The sequence below is a fragment of the Penicillium manginii genome (genome assembly GCF_028828005.1).
Source record: "Penicillium manginii strain IBT 31320 chromosome Unknown utg000002l:1.0-5564898.0:1.0-5567710.0, whole genome shotgun sequence".
Lineage (NCBI taxonomy): Eukaryota > Fungi > Ascomycota > Eurotiomycetes > Eurotiales > Aspergillaceae > Penicillium > Penicillium manginii.
In genome coordinates this window covers 3981764-4005460 of record NW_026643103.1, presented here as the reverse complement: position 1 = coordinate 4005460, position 23697 = coordinate 3981764, and the positions used below count along the sequence as shown (strand labels likewise).

At 50.7% G+C, this 23697-nt stretch overlaps 7 protein-coding genes across 7 annotated transcripts; 5 read left to right on the top strand and 2 right to left on the bottom strand.

Annotated features, from left to right (window-relative positions):
• Window positions 1-1339: 1339 nt before the first annotated feature.
• Window positions 1340-3459, bottom strand: N7533_002783 (LMBR1 domain-containing protein; the record flags this gene model as incomplete). The annotated part of the gene is made up of 3 exons (XM_057099433.1): window positions 1340-1909; window positions 2019-3087; window positions 3152-3459. The coding sequence occupies 3 exons, from the start codon at window positions 3457-3459 to the stop codon at window positions 1340-1342; spliced, it is 1947 nt and encodes a 648-aa protein (XP_056964569.1).
• Window positions 3460-5142: 1683 nt separating this feature from the next.
• On the top strand, window positions 5143-9938 carry N7533_002782 (uncharacterized protein; the record flags this gene model as incomplete). The annotated part of the gene is made up of 4 exons (XM_057099432.1): window positions 5143-5339; window positions 5455-5557; window positions 5717-7863; window positions 7916-9938. The coding sequence occupies 4 exons, from the start codon at window positions 5143-5145 to the stop codon at window positions 9936-9938; spliced, it is 4470 nt and encodes a 1489-aa protein (XP_056964568.1).
• Window positions 9939-10880: 942 nt separating this feature from the next.
• On the top strand, window positions 10881-12395 carry N7533_002781 (MIP/aquaporin family protein; the record flags this gene model as incomplete). The annotated part of the gene is made up of 4 exons (XM_057099431.1): window positions 10881-10923; window positions 10988-11394; window positions 11465-12006; window positions 12080-12395. 4 exons carry the CDS (start codon window positions 10881-10883, stop codon window positions 12393-12395), a joined length of 1308 nt encoding a protein of 435 aa, XP_056964567.1.
• Window positions 12396-13251: 856 nt separating this feature from the next.
• On the top strand, window positions 13252-14796 carry N7533_002780 (cytochrome P450; the record flags this gene model as incomplete). The annotated part of the gene is made up of 1 exon (XM_057099430.1): window positions 13252-14796. One exon carries the CDS (start codon window positions 13252-13254, stop codon window positions 14794-14796), a length of 1545 nt encoding a protein of 514 aa, XP_056964566.1.
• Window positions 14797-15428: 632 nt separating this feature from the next.
• Window positions 15429-16957, top strand: N7533_002779 (putative nucleotide-sugar transporter; the record flags this gene model as incomplete). The annotated part of the gene is made up of 4 exons (XM_057099429.1): window positions 15429-15512; window positions 15599-15666; window positions 15761-16615; window positions 16684-16957. 4 exons carry the CDS (start codon window positions 15429-15431, stop codon window positions 16955-16957), a joined length of 1281 nt encoding a protein of 426 aa, XP_056964565.1.
• Window positions 16958-17860: 903 nt separating this feature from the next.
• N7533_002778 (AP-1 complex subunit gamma) lies at window positions 17861-20646 on the bottom strand (the record flags this gene model as incomplete). Its single annotated transcript, XM_057099428.1, has 5 exons — window positions 17861-17956; window positions 18016-20140; window positions 20202-20390; window positions 20445-20568; window positions 20637-20646. The coding sequence occupies 5 exons, from the start codon at window positions 20644-20646 to the stop codon at window positions 17861-17863; spliced, it is 2544 nt and encodes an 847-aa protein (XP_056964564.1).
• A 744-nt stretch (window positions 20647-21390) lies between these two features.
• Window positions 21391-23307, top strand: N7533_002777 (putative sterol o-acyltransferase (APE2); the record flags this gene model as incomplete). The annotated part of the gene is made up of 6 exons (XM_057099427.1): window positions 21391-21512; window positions 21590-22033; window positions 22107-22817; window positions 22871-23126; window positions 23176-23217; window positions 23281-23307. 6 exons carry the CDS (start codon window positions 21391-21393, stop codon window positions 23305-23307), a joined length of 1602 nt encoding a protein of 533 aa, XP_056964563.1.
• Between the last annotated feature and the right edge of the window lie 390 nt (window positions 23308-23697).

The following is a 23697-nucleotide window of genomic DNA, read 5'->3' as shown; positions in this document are numbered from 1 at the left end:
TAATTTCCTTGATACAGACCAGTTTCTGTCTTTGTAAAGACATAATTCTGGTCCTGATGGACTGAAAAAATAACATTTTCCCTCGGGACGAAGCCTCCTCGTGATCTCGTGATGGCTCGGCTTGAAAAGGTCCTCGAACGAGTAGACGAGCTCTTTCGCACTCTTGATTCCCGCGGCTGTAAATTTATGCTGTTTCCATCTCCAACGGCGTTCGACTTCTATTTAGATCAGGCAAAGGAGTTTGGTGGAGTGTTCGAAGAGGAGAACCCGGATCTAAGTCGAGGGGCTACGTCGTCCGTGTGGCGGAGCGTGACAATGAATCCAATGAAGGAGAATATGTCGAATGGTCAAAATGAGAAAGGCCAATCAGGTTACTGGGTTCGAACGAACTTTTTTGATTGGTTGGAAAGGCCAAATATGCAATTCGTATAAACCCAGAGGGAACCTCGGAATGATCGAATTGGCATGAAAGCTACGCGAAGTAGTATTTTACCACTAGTTATACAATAGTGATAATGTTGACCTCTTTCTTTTTCAAGCCGAAGGGTAGTTATAGTAGGTGGCGAATTTTGAGAATTTAGGTCCAATAAATTAACTTCACCAGCTACTTGTCTTGGGCGAATATCAAGGTGATATTGACTTAAAAGCCAAAACAACCAAAGGCCATGTACGAGACCTGCATCGATTGGCCGCTTAGTCAATGGATAGAAAACCTGTTTTCACCACGCTCACTTGAAGCAAGGGAGTGCGGCTCGGTGTCTTATTGCTTGCAGGTCACTTGCAGTAGCACGTTGGTAGAGCTGGGGTCCTTTATTCCGATTCCGAATTTCAGTTTTGTTGAGCTTCCCCTCACGACGTAAGGGGCGTTGAAGGTCATGTAAATACTTACGCGTATTCCTCGACCCAGCCAGCCACTGCCCAGGTGCTCAAAGACCATTGGGGTCTGTCTTATTTCCTAGAAAGACTCGGAGCTTCTTGGTAGGTAATTGGAGTACTTTTGATGTCACTGGCATTCGATTGGAACCGGAAGCTTCAAGTATCTTGTAGTCCTACTCACCCAACAAGTAAAGAATGCCTATAGGTTTCGGGGATCTCAAATCTTCAAGTTGGAAGTCGTGTTTGAAAGACTCGGACTACCTGTTTGCTAGTATCCTAACGAATGGTAAAGATAAATACACATATAAGCCATTTGGTCTAGGTATACTAGAAGAATAAGAAAAACATGATATGTACAAATGAGGTAGGTTCTATATTACGCTGTCCAGCAGCAAAAACGGAGCAAACCCAAACACCGTGTTCTATGCAGTACAAAAAGAGAGAGAGAGAGAGAGAAGGCAGCCTAGCCTAGCCGCAGGCGACCAGGCACAGCGCTACCGCCGAATAATCTCGTAATCCCACCTTCCTCAGTGGTGTTGTTATCGCCAGACATCCAGCGAGGAAGATGAGCGTTTTCAATCCACTGGGGTTTGTTGGCGGTTTCAAAAGTGTTTCGCATGCGGTGCGCGAAGGACTGGAAGAAGTTCTCTTCTTCCTCTTGCTCGTTGTCGACGACTTGAGGGGCAGTCATGGGTCTTTGTGACTGGGCAGGTCGGGGAGATCGGGAGCCCTCCGCCGCGGGAACGCGTAGTCGGGACGAGCCATTTGAGCCATCGTCACTGCGGTCCGATGCCCAGGTCGATCGGGCGCCGCGGGAGGACACGGCCAAAGAACCGAAACCATTCATCTCGCGTTCGATTAGATCACGGCCTTCGCGCCAGCCACCCATTCCGAAGCCGGAGGGGTTGTTCTCCACGTCATCCTCATCATCAGAAAGACCGAAACCGAAAACATTCTTGATGCGGCCGTAGAGGTTGAACAGGGTGGCGCAAACGGGGATGAGGATGAAGATGGGGAAGATGAAATCAAATCCCTTGCCCAGGGGGGGTGAGGTTAATTAGCTGTCCGAGGAACTCGTAGAAGGTGGTGGTCCGGCGGAAGTCTTTTGGCAAGAAGGTCAAGAAATTGTATGCGATCGGCACGGTCAGTCGAGCCACCAAGCTGGCGTACCAACAGGCACTTTCGCCGTAGGTATTGCGGCGTACGAGGGCACGGTTGCCCCAAACTTTCGCATCGTTCACACCGACGAGCGCGGCGGAACACATGTAGAGAAGCCAGGCAGAGGCTATGACTTGGCTCCAAAATCCAACTGGTTTCTCGTCCTTCCAATGCGGAACCACAGTCAATGTGATGGCCGATACAGATGGGGCCAAAGACTTAATCAACTCAGACCAAACGATGCAGCCCGAAACCACTGCAAAAAAAGCACCAAAGGCGAGCCTCAGAGTCGGTATGACGTTCGAGTAGAGATGATAGCGCATATAGGGAGTCAAGAATTTCATCCGCGGGAGGCAAGATGACCGACGCGGGGCAGCACCAAAATCGAGCTTCTTTGAGGCGGCAGAGTTGATAATAGACTGGAGATCTGTGGCAGACTGAACGACACGATCCCACTCATCCACAAAGCGAGCCTTCATGTGTCGGGCGCGCTGCAGGCGTCTCGTCATATCAGCCAGGTACCGTTCTGTGATGACCGAAGGCACAGTGCCGGAGGTTTCGGCAGATTCGAGGATAGGAGCGCGGACATCGGAATCCCCGGGGGTCTCAGAGAGGTCTTCGATCCATTCTTGGAAGTCGCGAGCAGTTCCGGTTTTGCGTTTCTGCAGCTGGGCGACCTGGGAGTTGAGGCTCTCCAGCTCGTTGACCGCGTCCATCAGTCGATCATGTACCTTCGGGGCATGTGCTTGAATTCGTCGCAGGCGACCGCTGACATTAGCATTGCGGAAGAGATTCCGTGGAATGGCAACCAAGCCGTGACCCATCAGGTAGATGGCAAGCACAAGACCCCAGACGTAGGCTGCAGCCATGACGACACCCTTGATGGAGCGGAAATCAAAACCATTGGAGATGACGACGTATACCAGTCCGACTGTTGCACACCCCAGGACGGTCAATTGGTAGCGAGCGTTGGAGCGGAGGGAGTATATGATGCGGGCCTTGGGTTCACGATATCCGGAGTCGACATATTCGCCGAGAAGAGGAAGGATAGCCCTGAATATACCAATATCAGTTCAGTCTCATTGGAGTAAAAAATGGTGGTCGATCTAATCCGTACCAAGTGAGAACAAAGATCAGCCAGTAGGCAATGCGCCAACAGACGAGAACCACGCGGTCCGGCAACCAGATTGCCTTGGCCCCGCTGCCATCGCGGGAACTCGAGGCCAAGTCGATGGGAACGAGAAGGATGACACTGGCAGGGAGGGCGAGGGCGAAGAAGATTGGGAATATCAAATAGGCGGGAGTGGCGCGCAGGGTGAGGAAACGGCGCAAGAGAAAGAGGACCAAGAGGGAGATGAGACAGAGAGCGAGAGCGAAGAAGATGTTAGAGCCGACCGAGACGGTCGGCAAGGAAACGGAAATCATGGTGGAGGGGAGACGATCCAAATCAAAGAAAAGGAGAGGAAGAAGAAATGGAGGACGTTCAAGTGGTTTTCATGGCGTGAGGAGTAGGAGAAAAAGGATGACGAGGCCGATCGAATATAGAAACACAGTTGACGTTCCCAGGGGATTGGCTGACTTAAGCTTGAGCGGTAGAAAATACTTGTGGGTACTAGTTAATTTGGTGGGAATAGAAGTATCAAATACTTTAGAAGGCATCCGGGCCAATAGGCGCGGCCGGATCAGGCCAGGGTCAGAAGTTGTCGATCAATGGGGATCAGTCAGAATGAGAGTAATCAAGTAAAGTAGTGGCAGAAGTACTGTACCTGAATATATTTTGGAAATTTTAGGAATTACTCTAATGTCGAAAGTGTAGATGATATTACAGAGTACTATATAGTATACTAGTAGTAGTGTACCGTACATAATTAACTACTAGTTAGTTACTATACAACTACTAACTACCGTACGCCATCAGCCTGGTTGTCGCGTGAAACAGATCCACAATTATGACGACGCCTGGGGATTGTACATATGGGATGTAGATGTACGGAGTCCTGCTATTGGTATATTGTAGATATAGTATATCTGAATACCCAAGTACTACTTATTGTACTTGTATACTATACTACTGCCTAGGATACAATACTAGTAGTATAGTATACTATAACCATCCTCTGCTATACTCAGTATACGTAAGAATCCCGTGATCCACCGCATTGAGTACCTGAGCCTTGTGACCTTCGCATTCACCATTCCTCAATTCAATCCGTGCTCTGTACCTTTCGACCTTTCCATTGGCCTCTCTACTGCCTCGTGTTGCCTTTTGCTCTGCTACTCTCTTTTTCTTCCTTTGTCACTTCCATCCCAAACCCCCCCTCCCCCCTCTCTCTCCTCCCCTCTTCCTCCGCTCCACTTCGCCTCTCACCCCTCCTCCACAAACCAACGGAGAAAAGAGTCCTGTGCACCTTGAAACACTATCCCTGTTCAAGTGTGTCCCAGCGTGCCCTCTTCATCTCCCCTGGAAATCCACCTGGTAAGCCTTTTCCTACCTGGGTCAATTCCGAGTTCGTCTGTTCTGCTGGATTTTAAGCCAACTGTCCCTCTTGTCAGTTGCTCACGACATCCGCCAGAGAACCTCCGGTGCGACTTGACAAGCTGCAGCATCCCTGTCACGGATCCCATCCACCCCTACAATTGCGCCCATCGTCCTCATTCGCTCCAAGCCACACCCAGGCTTTCGTCAGCGAATTGCATCCAATTGACGCTGGTGCCCGAACGCCTTGCTTTCCCACCGTGCTGGTCGCTCGCCTGCCTCTTGCTCGCTCCCGCCCTCCGTTTGGGCCATTTTGAATTCATCCCCACCCTCCCTGATCGACTCGACTCACCACCGGTTCCACACCAGCACCGGCGTCCTTTTTTTTCCCGCCGATCTGCGACCTTGAAGGATTCCGACCCTGCATCGGTTCGCAACCACCCGTTGTAATTCCTTCTCTTTTTCGATTCTTTTTCCCATTCTTGCCATCTCTACTCTTTCTTTCCCTCTCTCGCTCCGCCTCCCCTCCGACGACCATCTCCCCGACCTTCGCAACGTGGCGACCCGGCGAATGCTGACCGCAACGATTCCCCTTCGCGGTCTGCTCCCTCCCCATTGATGGGGCCTCGATCATGAATCCCGCCCAGTTTCCCAACCCTGGCGGGGGCATGCCCGGGGTCGTCAAACCGAATATGCCGCCGCAACAAAACAAGGAGGGTGCCCAACTCATCATGGGCCATGTTGCTCAGATCCTCGCGAACCAGGGCCCGTTTGGTGGATGGAAGGCCGATGTGCCCATTAAGACTCGAGCCATGAATGTTTACCAGATGTAAGTTGTCATCCCCCCCCACGAACCATGGAAACCCCAAGGCCCTGGCCTGCACCTTTATCCTTTGTTACCTTGACCTCGCTGACCTTTTTCCTTTTTCCTTTTATTGTCTTAGGATCACCTCACTTCGTCTGATTCAACCTCGAATCGATCTGAACCAAGCAGCCCAGGCAGCTGTCAGTTTTGAACAGAAGGCCTTTCAGAAGGCGACCGAGAAGGTTCGTCTTTCATCGCATCCCTTTCAACCACCTTCACCAACTCTTCTTGTCCCATCTCCCCTCCATCTCATCACATTTCTCATCATCGCCGTCGCCTCTTTCTTCTCTTTCGGATACATCAGAACACCCCTCACTAACTTCTATCCTTTCTCTCTGCAGAGCGATTACGAAAAAGAATGTAACGAGAAGCTCCTACACATCAAAGACACCCGACAGAGACAAGCCGCGGTCGCTATTCAAGGTGGTATGATGGCAGGCGGTATGCAGAACCAAATGCAAGGTGGTTTTCCTCCTCAGATGGGTCGAGGCATGCAGACTTCTCCTGTCCCTGGCCAGCCTCAGATGGCGATGGGCATGGGAATGAACGACCCAAACCAACAGGTCTTAATGCAACAACGTCAACAACAGCAGTCTGCGATGCTCCAACAACAACAGGCTCAACGGGCGCAGCAACGTCCCGGCAACGCCCCCCTCCCGGACGACCTCAACAACCTCTCTGCACAAGAACTCGAACACGTTTCTCGACTCGCCAATCAAATGCTCTCGAAGACATCACCCGAGGATATGGAGAAGATCAAGCTCAACCTGTCGAACATGAACCCAGATCAACGTCAATACTTAGCACGCAAAAACATGGATCCGATGACATACTTTTTCCGCTCTCAAGCACTGACCCAACTTCGACGCCACAAACGTGCGAAGGAGCTGGGCCGCGCACCGAATGCCGGCATGGATCCGAACAGTGCTGCTATGATGGGGGATCCGGCGATGATGAATCAACAACAACGACAGATGTTCCAAAACATGATGAACCTCCAACGAAACAATGGGTTCTCGGGTAGCCCTGGCCAATCGCTTGATCCCAACAACGCCTTCATTGGAAATGTGGAAAATATACAGGGCCAGCAAGCCGATGGTTTGCGTTCACAGGAAGCTGGGCAGCTTGTGGTTCCCGCCAGCTCATCGCAGATGAACCAGGCGCCATTCCCCAATAATCAGAACATGTTCTCGCAGCAGATGGGTCAGAATGGCCAGGCGAACATGAATGGTGCAGGCGTCGATCCCCAGATATTCAACCAACAGCACATGCAACAAACTGGCTCAAATGGTCCCCAGGGACGGATGCAATTTCCAAATCAACAGGCCCAAGCTCAGGCCCAGGCCCAGGCCCAGGCCCAGGCTCGAGCCCAAGCCGCGCAGAAAGCTCAGATGGCGATGTCGGGCCAAAATGCTCAGGCGCAGTCTCATCTTGGCCAAGGAAGCCCGGGTATGAATATGCTGAACCAGCCGATGGCCCCGGGTCAAATGTCTCCAGTTCAGATGCCTGCTCAGTCCCGACCTGCGTCGCGACCTCCCAACATGGGCCAGCATCCCGGTGGTGCCCAGGGTGGCGCTCCTCAGCCTGGCATGCAAGGTCGACCACAGATTCCTGCAAATCTTCCACAGGCGGTCCAGGAACAACTGAACGCGATGTCCAACGAGCAACTCCATGCATTCTTGTTGAACCAGCGTCGCGCAGCTCTGGCCAATAATATGCAACGAGCAAACAACCCTGGTCAACAACCTGGTGGTCTTCAACAGAAAGTGACCCAACCTGGTCAGGTTCCTGGGATGTTCAACGGTCAGATGGGAAATAATCCTCGCATGAGAAATTCCATTAGCATGCCGCAGGGAATGAATGCCGGGGGTCCGCAGCAACTTCCAGGCGGCCAGCAATTGACACCCCAACAGCAGCAACACATGCAACGAGCTCAACAGAATGAGATGAGCAGACTTCAGATGCTGCGGCAACAGAACAATGGCATGGAGATGACCCCGGAGCAAACTACACAAATGGACCAAGCACCTTTCCCGCAGTCTCTGCTCACCAACAATTCGCAGGTTCCGAAGAACATCAAGACTTGGGGCCAGCTGAAGCAATGGGTCTCCTCAAACTCACAAGCCGCAACTGGAATTGATCCAAACAAGCTTCTAACACTTCAAAAGCTCCACTTTGCTCAGATTCTCAGTGTTCAAGCAAAGGACCCTAACAGACAAAACCAAGGCCAGGGAGTCATGAAGAATCCGTTCCAACAAGTACCCCAGGGTCAAGTGCAGAATGCACAGAACCTCCAACCTGGACAACCTGGACAGCCAGGCAACATGCCACCCATGCGGCCTATCACTGCCCAAGATATCCACTTGGCTCGCCAAAAGCTGGGAGTTCAGTCTCAGTCGTATACCGATGATCAAATCCGCGAAATCCTCCGAAACCGACAGAGACAAATCCTAATCCAGACCGCGCACCAACGAGCCCAGGCTCAACAGTTGAGCGCAAACGCAAACATGGCATCTGGGCAAAATCAACCAATTGCCCAGCCCCAGATTCCTCAACCTCAAAACAACCAGCAAGTCAAGCCACCCCCCCATGGCCCAGCCACAGCCATCTGCAGTTGACACGCCAGCGGTGGCCGCGAAGCCCCCGACGGGAGCTGCAACTGCAAAGGCTGGGAAGGGAGCTGCTGCAAATAAGCAGAACTCGAAGAAACGCCCAAGCACCGATGATACTGGAGCTGCAGCTGCAGCCGCGGCAGCCCAACAAGCACAGCCAGCAGCTCCTCCAGCTAACGCACAAAGGGCAAATGTTCCGTTCTCACAAGAACAATTCGCTGCTATGAGTCCTCAGCAGCGATTGCAAGTTGAGGCTCACATGAGGCGCCAGCAGCAAAACCAGCTCCGGGGGCCAATACTCAACAAGGCCGCAGCAGAGGAAGCTTGGAACAACCACCTCCCACCCAAGATCATGGAGGCTTACAACGAAATTTCCAAGAATGCTCCGGCCGCAAAGCCCGTCTCCGTTTCTCCAGACCAAAAGGCTATTATGACCCAGCAACTCCAGGATTCTTTGGATGTACTGGGCCGCCTGGATGTCTTGGTTCTACATGGCTTTGGTAAGATGCAGGGCCAGGAGAGAAATGTCAAGAACCTTCTCGCAATGCGCATCCAGTTGATGCGGCAGTTCAAGCCATCACAGGAGTGGATCGTCAACGACCAGTTTACTATCACCCCTGATTACTTGACTGGTGCGATTCTCTTCATTCGCAAGCTCTTCCAAGTCATGATTGTTCGTATGAACCAAGCCCGACCTAACGGCAACCAAGCTGGTGCTGCGGGCGCCGCCGGGAACCAAGTCAATCCAGGCAGCACACCCCAACTGAATGCATCTAACCTTCAGCAGTTGCAGGCGCAGCAAGAAGAAGCCCTTCGTACTCGCCGTCCCTCTGAACAATCTGCGACACACCCTGCCGCTCCATTCGGAGCACCATCACCTTCCGGAATTCCTCACGCCTATGGACCTGGAGCTCTTGTGCCCGAGAAGCTCAAGCTGCCTCCTCCCAAAAAGCGCAAGCAATCTCACGCTGGTCCCACTGCTTCGCCTGTTCAAGCCACTACTACTGCACCGGGCGCAGCTGCCAAGTCCAAGCAGGCCGTGGCCGATGCGAAGACGACAGCTGCTGCTCTCGCTGCTGCTTTCAAATGCAGCGTGGTTGAGTGTCAGCACCACTTCCAAGGCTTCGCCACCCAAGCCGCCCTCGACAAACACGTCGAGAACGACCATCAACCACAAGAGGAAGAAAATATCGAAGACCCTCTTCAATTCTATCTCGAAAGCATTTCGATGGGTCTGGGCTTGGACGCGAGTGGTCAGCCGATTAAACCCAACCATACTACGGGTCTCCCTCCCGCCATGACCCCCGTCAACAAACCAAGTGTTGCATCGCCAGTCAAGCATGGTCTCGCTACTCCAGTTACTGCCAGCACTACGCCTATGGCTCGTGTTACTAGCCAACTCGGAGCCAAGGGTGCATCACCGGCAACCCCAGCTCAACAGCTCACACCCAATCAACCTACTAAGACTATCAAGCCTTCTCCCGGAAAAGAGGTCCAGAAGCACACTATCCAAGATGGCGAGGCCAAGGATCTATGGTCAGAATGTCCAATGTCCTTGGGTACTGTCCACGACTCCTTCACCCCTGTTTTCTCGGAATGCAGACGCCGTGGTCTTGGTTATGACCCCTTCGACGAATTCATGAACACAGACATGTTTACTCAGGATCAAACCGAGGACACTCCCGACTCATGGGACATTGCTCTAGCAACTCTGACGCCCAAGGATGAGGGTAAAGGTGACGTCAAAGACGGCGTTGTTTGGAGTGACTGGGTGCCTTGGGATGAAGATACCACCCTGGCCACTGCCGACTGGATGAATATTCCACCCGAGATCATGCTCAAGGATGGGCCGGATGTGATCCCTGGCGTGCAAGTCGACTGGGAAAGCCTCGATCGTCAGCAGAAGGATGGAACTAGCTTCGCTCCTCTTCCAATTGCCCCTACAGCATGAGGATGATGAAACACTGCTGATAATGGAAATGCCTCTCCCTTCTCTGGGGCTGGTGATGTGAAGACTGATGGATGTCATGACAACCTATTGCTTTTTCGTTCTCATATTCGGCGGCTCTTCTGGCGTAAATATGGGGGTTTTTTTCCTTGCTTCTCTCTTCCCATTTTCATTCTTTTGCAGTCTTCGACTTTCTTTCTTTTCACTTTTCTTTTTTTTTTCATTTAAGGGGAAGGGCGAAGCGTGTGTACCATACCCAGCGCGGGACTCTCCCGTTTTTTTTCTTTTTTTTTTCCTGTCCGGTTTCCTCGTTTCCAGCGATAGCCCCATTCGGATTTCTTTTTCCTGTTTTCTTTTTCAATCTCTTTGTGATTCCCATCCAGCTGGTCCAGCGATGGCGTTTGTGTGGGGAAAAGATGGGACTTCAATTTTTATCTGTGAGCCGTCGATTAGGTTATGGGTCTATTTCTCAATGTGCAAATGGCATAACACCTGTTGATACAATAGGTTTCATATGAAATTCTGCTTCAATTTTCCCATCGTAGATGTAGACTACTAGTCGTTACTATCTAAATTCTATCCTAAGCAATTTGCCTCGGCCGGGGTAATTCTCAACTTCTTCGCTTGGTGCAAGCCGCACCGATGACGGCGATTGGTGTCACTTTCTCTCGTCAATTATTTCATCGAGTAATTTGGACTCAACCAAGCTTTCATCAGTCTGGGAGAAGCAATTGGTGCTTAACGTAATCAGGGTCTGGGGATCCATAGGGCCCACCCATGATGCAAATTCCAGTAGTGACGTAAGTTTTCAAGATTGCGATCCAGCTTTGACACCTGTCGAGTTCCACATAAATTTGACAATTCCAGAGTCTGGAAAGCAGAAAGTAAAAAAGGACTTCACTCTGTCATTTCTCTGGGGACTTTCACGCAGATTTCGGCACTGTAATGAGTTCCTCAAAGGATCGTGGCCAAGACGGCCCAGATGGCGGTAAGCTGCAACCCTAAATAACCTAAATAAAGGATCCGCTAAAATCAGCCTCATCACTCTGAAGTTGCGGATGGTGATTTTCCAGAATACGAAGCACCTAGCGGTACCCAAGAGGTTGGAAGCAAGAATGAAGGTAGTGGAAATAATCCGACTTTCAGTCTAGCCGGCCCTGGCGCGCATAACCCGGCTAGTAACGCATACATTGGCGACCAGTACATGGAGCACAACCCGCAATATGGAAAGCAGAATGAGAGCCCTACGTGGAGTCTGGCTCAGCCGCTCCCTCATATCGTTCGGCCGGGCATGCAGCATGATACACTACCAGAAGATCGAAAAGAGGATAAAGAGAGCATGAAAAATGGGCATGGGGCTGCTGGCGACAACGCTCAGGATAAATGCGAAGACGGATTCTTCAATAGCTGGAGTCGAATCCGCCATTATCTCCGGGAACCATTGGCTGAGTGGCTTGGGGTATGTACACACAGAACTGACTGCGATGATGTACCAGTTGACAAGATTGATCTAACAATTCCCTCCGCAGACAACCGTTGCAATGACAATCGGACTATGCGCAACGTTATCGAACTTCACCTCATCCAGTCAAGCAGGAAGCTACACCTCGCAAAGCTTAGCCTGGGGCTTCGGATTTATGGCAGCAATCTACATCACGGGTGGTATATCAGGAGGCCACCTAAACCCAGCCTTCTCAATCGCAATGTCTGTATTCCGAGGCTTCCCCGCCAAAAAGTGCATCCAATACATAGCGGCGCAACTCCTCGGAGCTATCACGGCCGGTGGCATCGCCTACGCAATCTATCACGACGCAATCCTCGAGGTTGCTGCTGCGTCAAACCTTCCACAGAACGCCAGTGTCGCTGCCCAAGCCATGATCACATCACCGAAATCTTTCGTGCACCCTGCTACGGCGTTCTTCACGGAGTTTCTTGGCAGTGCGATCTTGTTCGGCGCTATTGTTGCCCTTGGTGATGATACTAATGCACCCCCTGGTGCGGGTATGCAGGCTTTTATCTTGGGAATTCTCATTTCAGTTGTTGTTCTTGCTTTGGGATATAATACTGGAGGGTGAGTTCGGTCCAAAATCATTACTATTCTCCCGTCACCGCTGTTACAGGCTAATTTGGGGAATTTCGTATAGGTGCTTCAATTGTGCAAGAGATTTTGGCCCTCGACTTGTTGCCCTTATGGCTGGGTGGGGTGGACAACTGTTTCGAGAATACCACGCATGGTGGGTGTGGGGGCCGTGGTGTGCTGATATTAGCGGTGCACTGTTTGGCGCCTTGATCTATGATTTGGCCATCTTTACTGGTGGTGAAAGTCCCATTAACTACCCCCCGCGCCGACGGAAGAGGGCTTTGCGTGTGCGAAAGCTCAATCTGAGAAAAAAACTTGGACTTGGGCCCAGGAAGAAGACAAAGGATCTTGAGAAGTCTGTCTCAGAGGTTAATAGCTGATTTGGGTATTTGTCGAATTTATGGAAGGTGGTTGTCTGCTAAGCGAGATCGAATTTTGCTTGGTGTTTTATTTGGCTTATAAGTCATCTCCCAAAATTTAACTAAAATAGATGAAGTCAGGGTATGTTTTGCACGTGAAGTGTCTATCAATCAAAATGTTCAAGTTGGGTTATTAGCGGCGTAAATTTCCCGATGAGATATCGGGGCCGTCTAGGTAAAAAATCCGTTAGCATCGTCTGGCTGCTATTTCCGATATCTATACCAGATATTCAGCGAAAGCAACTTTGGAATACTATAGCCTGGATTCGAACCTTCAAAGGGAATATGCCGTTTCCAGGCCCCACGCCAGTTGTGAAATCGTGATTTCGTAGGAATGTCCCATTTCGCCGCTCCTTTCTCTGCTAGGTATGTATTTATTTTGGAAACAATTCCCGCTACCGTGTGACGCAGTGTACTAGACTCTTCAGAATAGGTATCTTCTACAATGTGGGTGGACAAACCTGGTGAGCTCCGCATGCCCCGCCCGAATGAAAGAAGAGTTTAGGCCAGCTGCTACGTGATCAGCTCGCCGACGCCATGGGACTGCTGAAATAGAGTTAGCACAGTTCGGAGCGATTTGAACCATGTGCATCTCCCGGGTATACTTGTCGACCGACGTATATTGCCTGTTCTGTTCGATCTTCGCCGAAATTTGACCAAAGAAGAGATTCTCGCCGATGGGAGGACAAAACAGGCATTTCGATATACTACCCCGCATTCTCTCAAGATCTATATCAGAAAATGAAATTCCAATCATTTCTTTCTTTAGTATAATGCAAATGAGAAGATCTGGTTCGAGATCATTATCTTTCCCACGATGTACGCTATCACAGTCGGGTTATTTGTCGTCATATACTTCCTGGTAATACCAATCGCGAAGTATTTCTACGATCCCAAAGGGCTACGAAGATATCCAAATTTCTACGCATTATCAGGAATATCCGATCTTCCTTTTCTCTACGAAGCACAACGGGGATTTCGCTCCCGTAACCTCTTCGAAGCCCACAAGAAACACCCGGTCCTCCGCATCGGGCCAAACGCCCTTTCCTACTCGGATCCAAGCGCGATAAAGGACATCTATGGCCACGGCACAAACTGTGTCAAAGATCGCTTCTATTCCGAGACTGGAGGCACACATGCACATCTTGCGGATGTCGTTGATAAGAAAGATCATGCTCGCAAGAGAAAGGTTTTATCCAGTGCCTATGCGGTGAAGAACCTGGAAGAATGGGAGTTCAAGGTCGCCAATGTTGCTAGTAAGGTGATCAAGGCCTTTGATAAGCGCTGCACGGATCCTCTTCTATCTGATACCACACCATCGAAGGAGGACTTGACCGTTGATTATCGCAACTGGACGGTCCTTTTCGCCGCGGCCGCGATCGCGAATATCGGACTTAGCGAGGATCTCGGATTCCTAGATGAGGGATTAGATGTGGTCAAGTCTGAAAGCAAAGATGGGGTTGTGAAAGAGGTTTCTTTCCGCGAGTGCCATGGTGCTACGGGCACCGTGTCTTATCAACTTGTCTGGTCGTATGATTGGTTCAAGACATTCAAGCGCATGAGCAAAATCTTCTCATCTGGATATCGAAAGATGTGGAAGTTGGATGGGGACTGGGGTGGCATTGTCTATCATCGTGCAACTACTCGGTTAAATCGGTATTTGGCTGGGGAAAAACTGGATGATTTCTTCACTGCAATGATGGAGGATAAGAATGGAGACCCGCATAATCTCGAATGGGGTGAAATCGTGGCGGAGATCAACATTATGATGAATGCAGGCCACGATACCACCGCCATCTCCTTGCGGAATTCCATGTTCTTCTTGCTGAAGAACCCAAAATGCCTTGAAAAATTGCGAGGTGAGCTTGATGGGGTTCTCGACGAGGATGAGGTTGTTGCATCGTACTCGAAGGTGAAACACCTTCCTTACCTCCGTGCCTGCATAGATGAGAGCCTTCGAATGCTTCCGCCGGTGATATTCGGTTTACCACGTCGAACCCCGATGGAGGGAACGGCTATTTTGGGCGATTTTGTGGCCGGAGATACTTCGGTGAGTATGTCGGCCTATGTTGTACATCACCAAGAGTCGATTTTCGAGGATCATGATACATATAAGCCGGAGCGGTGGTTGGGAGAAGAGGGCAAATCGTTGCAGCCATATTTTATTCCATTCAGTACTGGCGCACGAGGATGTATTGGTCGGAATATCAGTTACTTGGAACAGACGGTTTTGGTTGCCTCTTTGATCCATCGCTTTGATTTTGCCTTGCCATCGCCTGATTGGAATCCGCCTGTAAGGGAGACGACCAATTTGAGCCCCGGACCGATGCCAATCAAAGTATGGAAGAGGGTATTTAGGTGAAGTCTTATCTTTTTGATTCCTCTTCATTTTTTCTTTTTCTTGTTGAAATTAGCATGGGTCTATAGATTGATACACAAGTGTTCTTCCAAGATGGGTTGCAGAGAAGAATGTAGTGATGTAGAATTCTAGGAATCGAGTCATATCAGCTGGGTCCCTGTAAGGGGATAGCGGGCAATTGCCGCAATAGATCGGTTATAATTGGGAAAAGAGTCCATCCTGGCATCGTAGCTCCGAATGGTCTAGGGGTCTTGGCCCTACCTGTTTGGGGGGACGAGTGGTTAGGTTTGATTAATGAAACGCTAGTAGCTGCCTTGAACCACCTTTTTGCAATTTTTGGTTTTTTGTCCAGGTCAGAAGATCGACTCCAGCACTCGGCATTCTTTTGTTTGTTTCTTTTTCACTCCTTCCTTTTTTTTGTTTTGTTTGCTGTTGGTTGCGGTTGCCTACCTCGACCTCGTGCCTTCCTCAAGTACATTCCCACTTTCGTGGATGCTGATTGGCTACTTCGGATGATCCTCAGGCGGTCACGTCAGCTGGGCTTATCTTTGGGTCCATCCCCGATAAGCTAAGGTTCTCCGCTTTGTTTCAACCTCGCCTCCCCATCTCCCCTCGTTCTTCACAGAAAGGACACCATGGCGAGCCAGGCTATTATTCCCTTCCTGGTCACGATGATGCTCGTGACCGGGGTATGCAACACTATTCTTAACAAGTTCCAGGTGCGTTTGGGGGACTTTCAGGACCTTGAGGAACTCCATGTCGGGAGAAATATGACGGGCTCCCCAGCTAACCAGGTTGATTATAGGACATGCAATGTGTCCGCGACTGTGATACCAATGATCCCAAGTTATTCGAACAGCCTGTCATTCAGACGTAAGTGCAGCTAACTCGTTCGAGCTATCCAGCGACCCTGAAACACGGTCACACGACTCGGAGTTTAACGGCTGACGATTGTTTCCTCAAACAGCGCGCAAATGTTCATCGGCGAGATGGGCTGCTGGCTAGTCATCGGTCTTTCCATTCTTTACAAGAAATACGTTGCTCCCCGTCTCTCCGGGGACCAGTCCCCTCTTCTCGCGGGTGGATATCGCCCGATTCGCGGTGAAGACGGCGGCCTCGAAGATGACGACGAAGACCGCACGCTCGACGGGCCTGCTGATCAAGGGAACATCAAGCCTGTAGACGAAGATGAAGACCGGATTCCTCTCCGCGGATGGAGAATCCTTCTCCTCGCTGCGCCGTCCACCTGTGACATTACTGGCACAACTCTCATGAACGTGGGCTTGCTCTTTGTTGCTGCAAGCATTTACCAAATGACCCGTGGGGCTTTAGTCCTCTTCGTCGGTCTTTTCAGCGTTTTATTCCTCCGCCGCAAGCTCTATCTGTATCAGTGGAGCGCTCTCTTCGTTGTCGTCACTGGCGTGGCACTGGTCGGTCTCGCCGGTGCACTCTTCAGCGGTGATAGTGGCCATGATCTTACCCAGGACGATGAGATCTCTTCCGAAACTGCTGGCACCCCCGAGGCAGTACGGACTGTCGTCGGTGTTCTTCTTATTGCGGCGGCGCAGATCTTCACAGCGTCGCAGTTCGTGTTGGAAGAGTGGATACTGGAGAACTATGCCATGGACCCCATTGAGGTCGTGGGCTGGGAGGGTATTTTCGGCTTCTCCGTCACCTTCCTTGGTATGCTTATTATGTATGCTGCTGTTGGAAGCACGGACGCGGGTCAATACGGCTACTTCGACATGAAGGAAGGTATCTATGAGATGGTCAGCAACCGCGCTGTGGCTATCTCCAGCATCTTGATCATGATCAGCATTGGGTGAGCTTCTTCCCTCTTCCACGTTCTTTGTCTCATGCTAGGAATTATCTTACTAATTTCTCAAATAGTGGCTTCAACTTCTTTGGTCTCTCGGTCACCCGTACCGTCTCCGCCACCTCCCGCAGCACAATTGACACTTGCCGCACTCTATTCATTTGGATTGTCTCATTGGGCCTGGGCTGGGAATCTTTCAAGTGGCTCCAAGTCGTCGGATTCGGTCTGCTCGTCTACGGCACCTTCCTCTTCAACGACATCATTCAGCCCCCTCTCAAGGCCTGTCTACCGAGTCATAGACGGGATGGCGAGGTCCTACTTCCCGAGGACCCGATCGAGCACCACTAATCTGAACACGTTCATGACAGTACCCCGAAGATGATATTTTTTATAACATCCGAACTTGATCTGTTTATCCCCAGAAAATCCAGATTTTTCCTGAGCTAGCTCTTAGCTTTACTTTGCCTATGGATACGACATTGCATCTGTTCTTGCGTTGGGCTTTGGAGTTCGATCACGCTTTCATTTTTCTGCTCGTTTATATACGCCGTATGTCTGCATTAGGCCTGTTTTTATTCTCCTTTTTGTTTTGGAATAGACCCGCAACCTGCGTCGGCTGTCTTTCGAGCTTTTCGGCTTTCTTGTTGGTACAGTTTGGTTCACCCTAGGTCTCTTGGCAGTCTAGATATCTACTATTAACAAACACAGAATTGAGACTCTCTCATTACTGATTAAACTACCAAGTCTCGTATTTAAACCATCGCAAAGGCCCGTATTTCAATCTGGAATGAGTAGTGGTACCGGAGCCCGAAGTGGAAAGAGGCATCTTACAGCACATTCAACTTGGAACCTTGGAAATTAACTGCGGATTTGAATAGATTGTTTTGCACCATGCATACATGCACTCTTGCCCATGCGCTAACTAATCATCTGCTAACAAAACATGTACATGGAAGAACCCCACCCTTAGAGTAAAGCAACAAGAAACCAAGAGTAAAGTAAATAAAAGTCTAGATGGGGGTGTGGGGCTGGGCAGGAAAATAAATAAAAAGCGGGCAAGATACTAGGATGTGTATAGAGCATAGTTGTGTTTTGGGGGGAGCAAAGGGGAAAGGCATTAAAATGTCCATTGGTCAGAGAAGACCCAGACTTTTATGGGCTCTATTTTCACATTCCCATTTCTTAGATACGTTCGAGGTCAAGGCCAGGTGCCAATATCAACGCCACAAATGGAGCTGCTCATTGCTGAGCTCATGGCTCGGACCAATCCACTTGGTCGGTAACTGGGTCTCCACCGTCCCGGGAAGAAGTCACTCGGAAACGGATGCGGAGCTTGGGAGGAAGAGCCTGAACGAGAAGGTTAGCTATGATGAGATATAAGAAGAAACTGAAGGACAAGGACATACCCCATTAAGTGCTGTCACACGTAGCGTCTGCACGCCTTCATCACCGGCATCCAGCTCAGCCTTGCTGATAGCGCTCAGCTGTAGCTTTTGGCTCTTCGGTACGGCAGCCTGCAAACCAACATGGGAGAGACGCTCGAAGTTAGACTCATTGCGGAACTTGGCCACGATCTGAGCAGTAGCCCCACTGCGCTGGACTTGGAGGGCAAGCACCAAACCATCCTTGCTGTAAACATTGTGTGCGGGAGTTGAAGCAGCGACAGGAGCAGGCGAGGCAGCAGGCGAGGGCGCGGAAGCACCCATTCCACCTCCCAGCAAGTCAAGCCCCGAAGAGGATTGCTGGACTGGCTGGGGAGAAGGCGAGGCACCGCTCGAGCCAAAGAGATCCATGATATCGTTCTTGTTCGAGGAACCTTGAGGGGCGGGCGTAGGGGCGGGCGATGACAAACCCGAGTCTCCGCCAAGAATATCTGCCAGCAGATCGGCGGTGTTTGAGCTATGAGATGTTGGGCTAGTGACAGGGGCATCAGAACCACCCATCAGATCAAGAAGCAAGTCGTGATCAGCAGTAGGCTTAGCCGTCTTGGTGGACTTGCCGCGAACAATCTTGCTCTGGCGCTTCTTGGCTGTCGGAGCACCAAGCACACGTTGTTCCTCACGAATCTCGGGAGCAGGCATACGTTCCAGAACACCACGTCGGATTTGGTCGTATCCAAACAGGTTGGTGTATTCGACGGCACGCTGCTGGATCTCAACACTCAAATCGGCGGTTCGGCTGCTAAGGAAGCGACGGAGACGCTCAATCTGGGAGGCATCTGTCATGCGCACGGTGAGTTTCATGGATGCGGTAATGATATATTCAATCACAATCTGAGTGGCGTAGGTGCTGTTGAGAATGTTTGTGAAAAGGTCGACAATATCACTTTCCCGAACCTCCTTGACCAGTTCCTCCTCTTCGTACTGGCCACCCTGTAAGAGGCTATCGGCGTATTCACCAATAGACCAAGTCGCGGCAAGAGTTAGACCCTCTTGAGAAATATCCTCCTTCAAGGAAGAATAAAGCTTCTGAACGGCATATGTCTGCAGCTCGGGGGTAGTCGCAATTAGACGGACAAAGGAGGAAAGAATCTGTTCCTTGACGTAGTTCCCAGCCAGCTTGAGAACTCGGAGGATGGTGTCCATATGCCAGCGCTTGTTGGGCGCAAATCGGTCTGCGGCAATACCGATCTGGGTTGTCATAGACGGCTTGAATTCGTTATCGGCCCCTTCCAGGAAAGCCAGGAGCTCCCGTACGAGCACGCGCACATTGCCTTCGTTGATCAACATGAAGCTGAGATCGAGCGCTCGCCGGCGAATGCTGATATCGGGATCACGCAGACATTCCAGAATAGTATTGCGATGTCTTTGCACCGCGTTGGGTTCGATGGCAACGACCTTGTTCAGAGTGTTCAAAGCAACGTAGCGAATGTTGTTGTCCTTGTTCGCCAAGAACTTACCCAGGATGTTGACACCCAGAACCCTCAATCCCGAGTCTGCTTCAATATCAAGAATAGTGAGGACGGCTTCGTATAGAATAGAGTTACCGACGTTCTTCGAAGAGTCGGTGTTGGTTGCCACCTGGGCCAGAATATCGTTGATCATTTCACTGGTAGCCGCGTCTCCTCGGCCCAATACGCGCAAGAAACGGAGAATCTTGACTTGAAGGAATGGATCTGTGATACCTGAAACGTCGTGCTCTGGGGCGTAACCCGATGTCGTCAGTCCCTTCAATGCGCGGACGAGGCCCCCGGCGAGTGGCCGGAACATCTCGATCACACCCTCGGGGCCCTCCTCTTCCTCCTCCGCTTCACAAAGATCTGTCGCAAATGTGAGACCGCAAATCAGGACACCGTGGTTGCGGTCACCAAGAAGGGTCTTGGCTTTCTCGAGGAAGTGTTCGTATAGATCGGGGACCTTGCGACATATCCGCATGGCACAGATGGCCGCTTTCCGGCGAATGTAAGGGTTCGCAGTTGACATGAGGTTTTCGACTTCGAGGAAAAGGTCACGAGACATTTCAACGGAAGCGATGTTGCCGAGTGCGCAAAGGGCGAGACCGACGATATACTGGTTTGAGTGGCCGAGGTCACTGCGGGCTGTTAGCATTGAGGAGAACCCCTGGGATGTTTCCGCTTTCCAGGGCCACTCACTTCTTCAAAGAGTTCGTTACAAGTGTCAGAACCTCCTGGTTCTCATCCAACAGCAGCATCGTTCCTAGGTAGCCCAGGCGCTTGTCGGCGAATCGGTGCGACGCGAGCAACTTCAGACATTCGATCTGACCGAAGTGAGTCCGTTCTCCGAGGGTGAATAGGTACAGCAACTTGGCGACATTGTTCCTCCTGCAGCGCAATTAGAGGTAGGCATTGGCAACGAAGAAGGTAAATGGAACGAACCGAACGCCAGAGTCGTGGCTCTCTTCTCGGAACGAGGCCCGAATCGCAGCACTCTCTTTCTGAATAACAGCCCGCTCATCGGCAATTGTCTTGGCAGAGCGGACATTTCGAATGAATTGCTTGACTGTTGGTAAAGAAGTGCATTAGAGACCCGTAGCTTCAGGGGAGGAGGGGCGGCGGGCAGCAACGTACGGGATGACATGGCGGCCACAACCCCCGGCGGGGTCAAGGGGCGAAGTGGTCAATGAGGGGGTATAAGAAAAGGGGATCCGCGGAGGGATCCAAGGCAGATGAGCTGAGCTGAGCTAGAGAACGCGAGGTATGAAGCAATCCAGCGTCCGGTCTGGATTGTGCTTTATTATGGCCCGTGACTTGGGTTGACCTGGCTTCTTGGCAGGGTACGCTAGTCTCAAAGAGGAATGAACGGGGATGCTGACTGTGCGGGTAGTCACATGATACAGCACCGCCTTGGTCATGTCATTCTGCCTGATTATCTGGGGCGGTGGATTAGACACGGCGGTGAGAGACTTTGCATACCGTCAGTGACGTAAATTACTCGGTGGCTTCTGAAGATCCGCGGAGGTTCCGTGAAAGAGCCGTACCACTCTTGATTCAACTTGCCAGGGATATATGCATGCTCATTTGGTCGCATTGGTCATTTCCTAAAAATTCCATAATGCCATGATTTTAAACTTGGTTGGAATCCTGCCTAGCCCTGCTGAAATGCATCAAATCAAAGCCGATCAAATCCGAATATTATTGCTATTTCTGTAAGGCTGACCGTTGACGTAGTTAGTTGTTCAGCCCCGTTTTTCGGACTCGGCGCTTCTCCCCTCAAAACATTCGTCACTTAGCACTCCCTCTCTCTCCATTTCCTAGGATCCCTCACAGTCACTTCTGATGTGAAACGTGTTTCTCGTCTTTCAATTCTGTTCCTACTCTGGAGATGTCCAGCGCCGTCTCCCATAATGACTCGTCCGCACTGCGGTCTCGTCCCGTTCCCCTCCAGTCCCAGAAGTCGGACGTAAGCCTCAACACCCCAGTGGACAAGCTGGCCTTGGACAATAGGTAAGTAACTTTCTGTCTCTTATTTTCCCCTCGTACTGCTGCAGCGCTCAATGGTTAACGCCCGCTCCTCGCCGCAGTGGCCGATCAACCCCCGTTCCTGAAGATGCACCTCCGTCGGCGCATTCAATTTCGACAGCTCGGAAACAAGTGAGGGCTCGGAATCGCCTATTCTACACGATCTACTATATGCCACGGGTGTCTCACTTTGATCCTGATAGCGATTACCATAACTTCCGAGGGTTCTTCGTTCTGTTTTGGATTAGCCTGTTTATCATGGTGATGACAACTGTCCTGCGCAACGTGAAGGATACAGGATACCCGCTGCGAATCCGAGTCTGGAGTCTGCTATCTACAAATGTGGTAGAGCTTGGTCTCACGGACCTAGCTATGGTAGCCACCTCAGGCCTTGTCCTGCCCCTCCAGAAGCTCTACCGAAGCGGCCCCAAATGGCTGCACTGGTCTCGTGGTGGTATGATGGTGCAATGCATGGGTGAAATACTCTGGCTTGCTCTGTGGATCAAGTAAGTTGATTGGCCTCTAAGCGTTCCTCTTGCGTGTATGTCAATAGATCGCTGATGTTTGCTTGGATTTTAGCTGGCCATTCATGCGCCTCTGGACCTGGACCGCCCAGGTCTTCTTCACACTTCACACCCTGACATTACTCATGAAGCTTCATTCTTATGCCTTCTACAATGGTCACTTGAGTCAGACCGAGAGCCGACTAAATGATCTAGACAAGACCGGGTCCCTTCCGCCCAGCTCCCCAACCGCCGTCCGCTACCCGGAACCAAACCGGCGCCGGCCGTCGATGAAGCTACACGATGATGATAACCAACCTGATGAGCCATTAGCTCGTCTGCGTGAGGATCTGGCTACAGAGTTGACCTCGCCACTGGGTAACATCTCCTACCCACAAAATCTTACCGCTGGCAACTACATAGACTTTCTCTTCTGTCCGACATTGTGTTATGAGCTCGAGTATCCTCGTCGCCAAGAGCGCCGCTGGGCAGAAATCGGATGGAAGGCCCTCGCTGTATTCGGATGCATCTTCCTGTTGACTCTGACCAGCGAAGAATTCATCCTACCCGTTCTCACCGAGGCCCATCTCCAGCTTGAGACCTTTGAGAGTACCACTGACAAGGCGCTCGTTCTGGCCGAAACCATCAGCATGCTCCTCTTCCCCTTCATGATCACTTTCCTGCTCGTGTTCCTGGTCATCTTCGAGTATGTTTTGGGCGCCTTTGCCGAACTCACTCGCTTTGCGGACCGTCACTTTTACTCTGACTGGTGGAATTCCTGTGATTGGTATGTATCAAGCTTCTATTGTTCCGAGTTTTTCTCACCCCATGTCTCTTTAGGCTCGAGTTTTCGAGAGAGTGGAATGTTCCCGTTCACCACTTCCTCTTTCGCCACGTCTATTTCCCATCCCGATCCCGCTTCTCCCAGCCAGTTGCCATGCTCATTACCTTTTTGGTAAGCTCCGTCTTCCATGAATTGGTCATGAGCTGCATCACCAAGAAGCTGCGTGGATATGGATTTGGCGCTATGATGCTCCAGCTCCCTATCGTCGCAGTTCAGAAGTCTCGTTTCTTCAAGGGACGAACCACCCTCAACGTAAGATTTTCTGACATTACTGCATGAGCATGTACTGACCCTGTAACAGAACGTCTTTTTCTGGTTTTCGATGATCTCGGGACTGTCGATTGTAAGTTTTCCTGTCCTTTGAGACCACTGTCACTTGACGAATACTAACAATATACTTTTCCAGATGTGCGTTTTCTACGTTCTAGTCTAAACTGAGCGTGCGTTGCTATCATGATGTTACTACGTTAGATCAGCTTGCGTTAAAGCGGCTTCCGTAGAACAGTATTCAGTCAATTCATTGACTCTAAACAAGCTCGGCTGCTGCAGGCCTGAGCGGTTGATCCGATCGTTTCACTTCTGAAATTACTGTTGTTTGGAATACCCTTTTGCTTCTTATTGATTATTTTTACTTGGTCCTTGCTTTGCCCGTCAAAGCACTGTACATAACTAGTTTTAGTCTCACTGTTTATATCGATCGTTCTTGCCATTTATATTCATGTTATTTTCCAAATTGTATATGCATGCAGCCCTGCAGGTAAGCCTGTCCTGGTATAATCTGCAGGTCACCTGATGGTGGGGGCCAATAGTATTTATGCGCTGC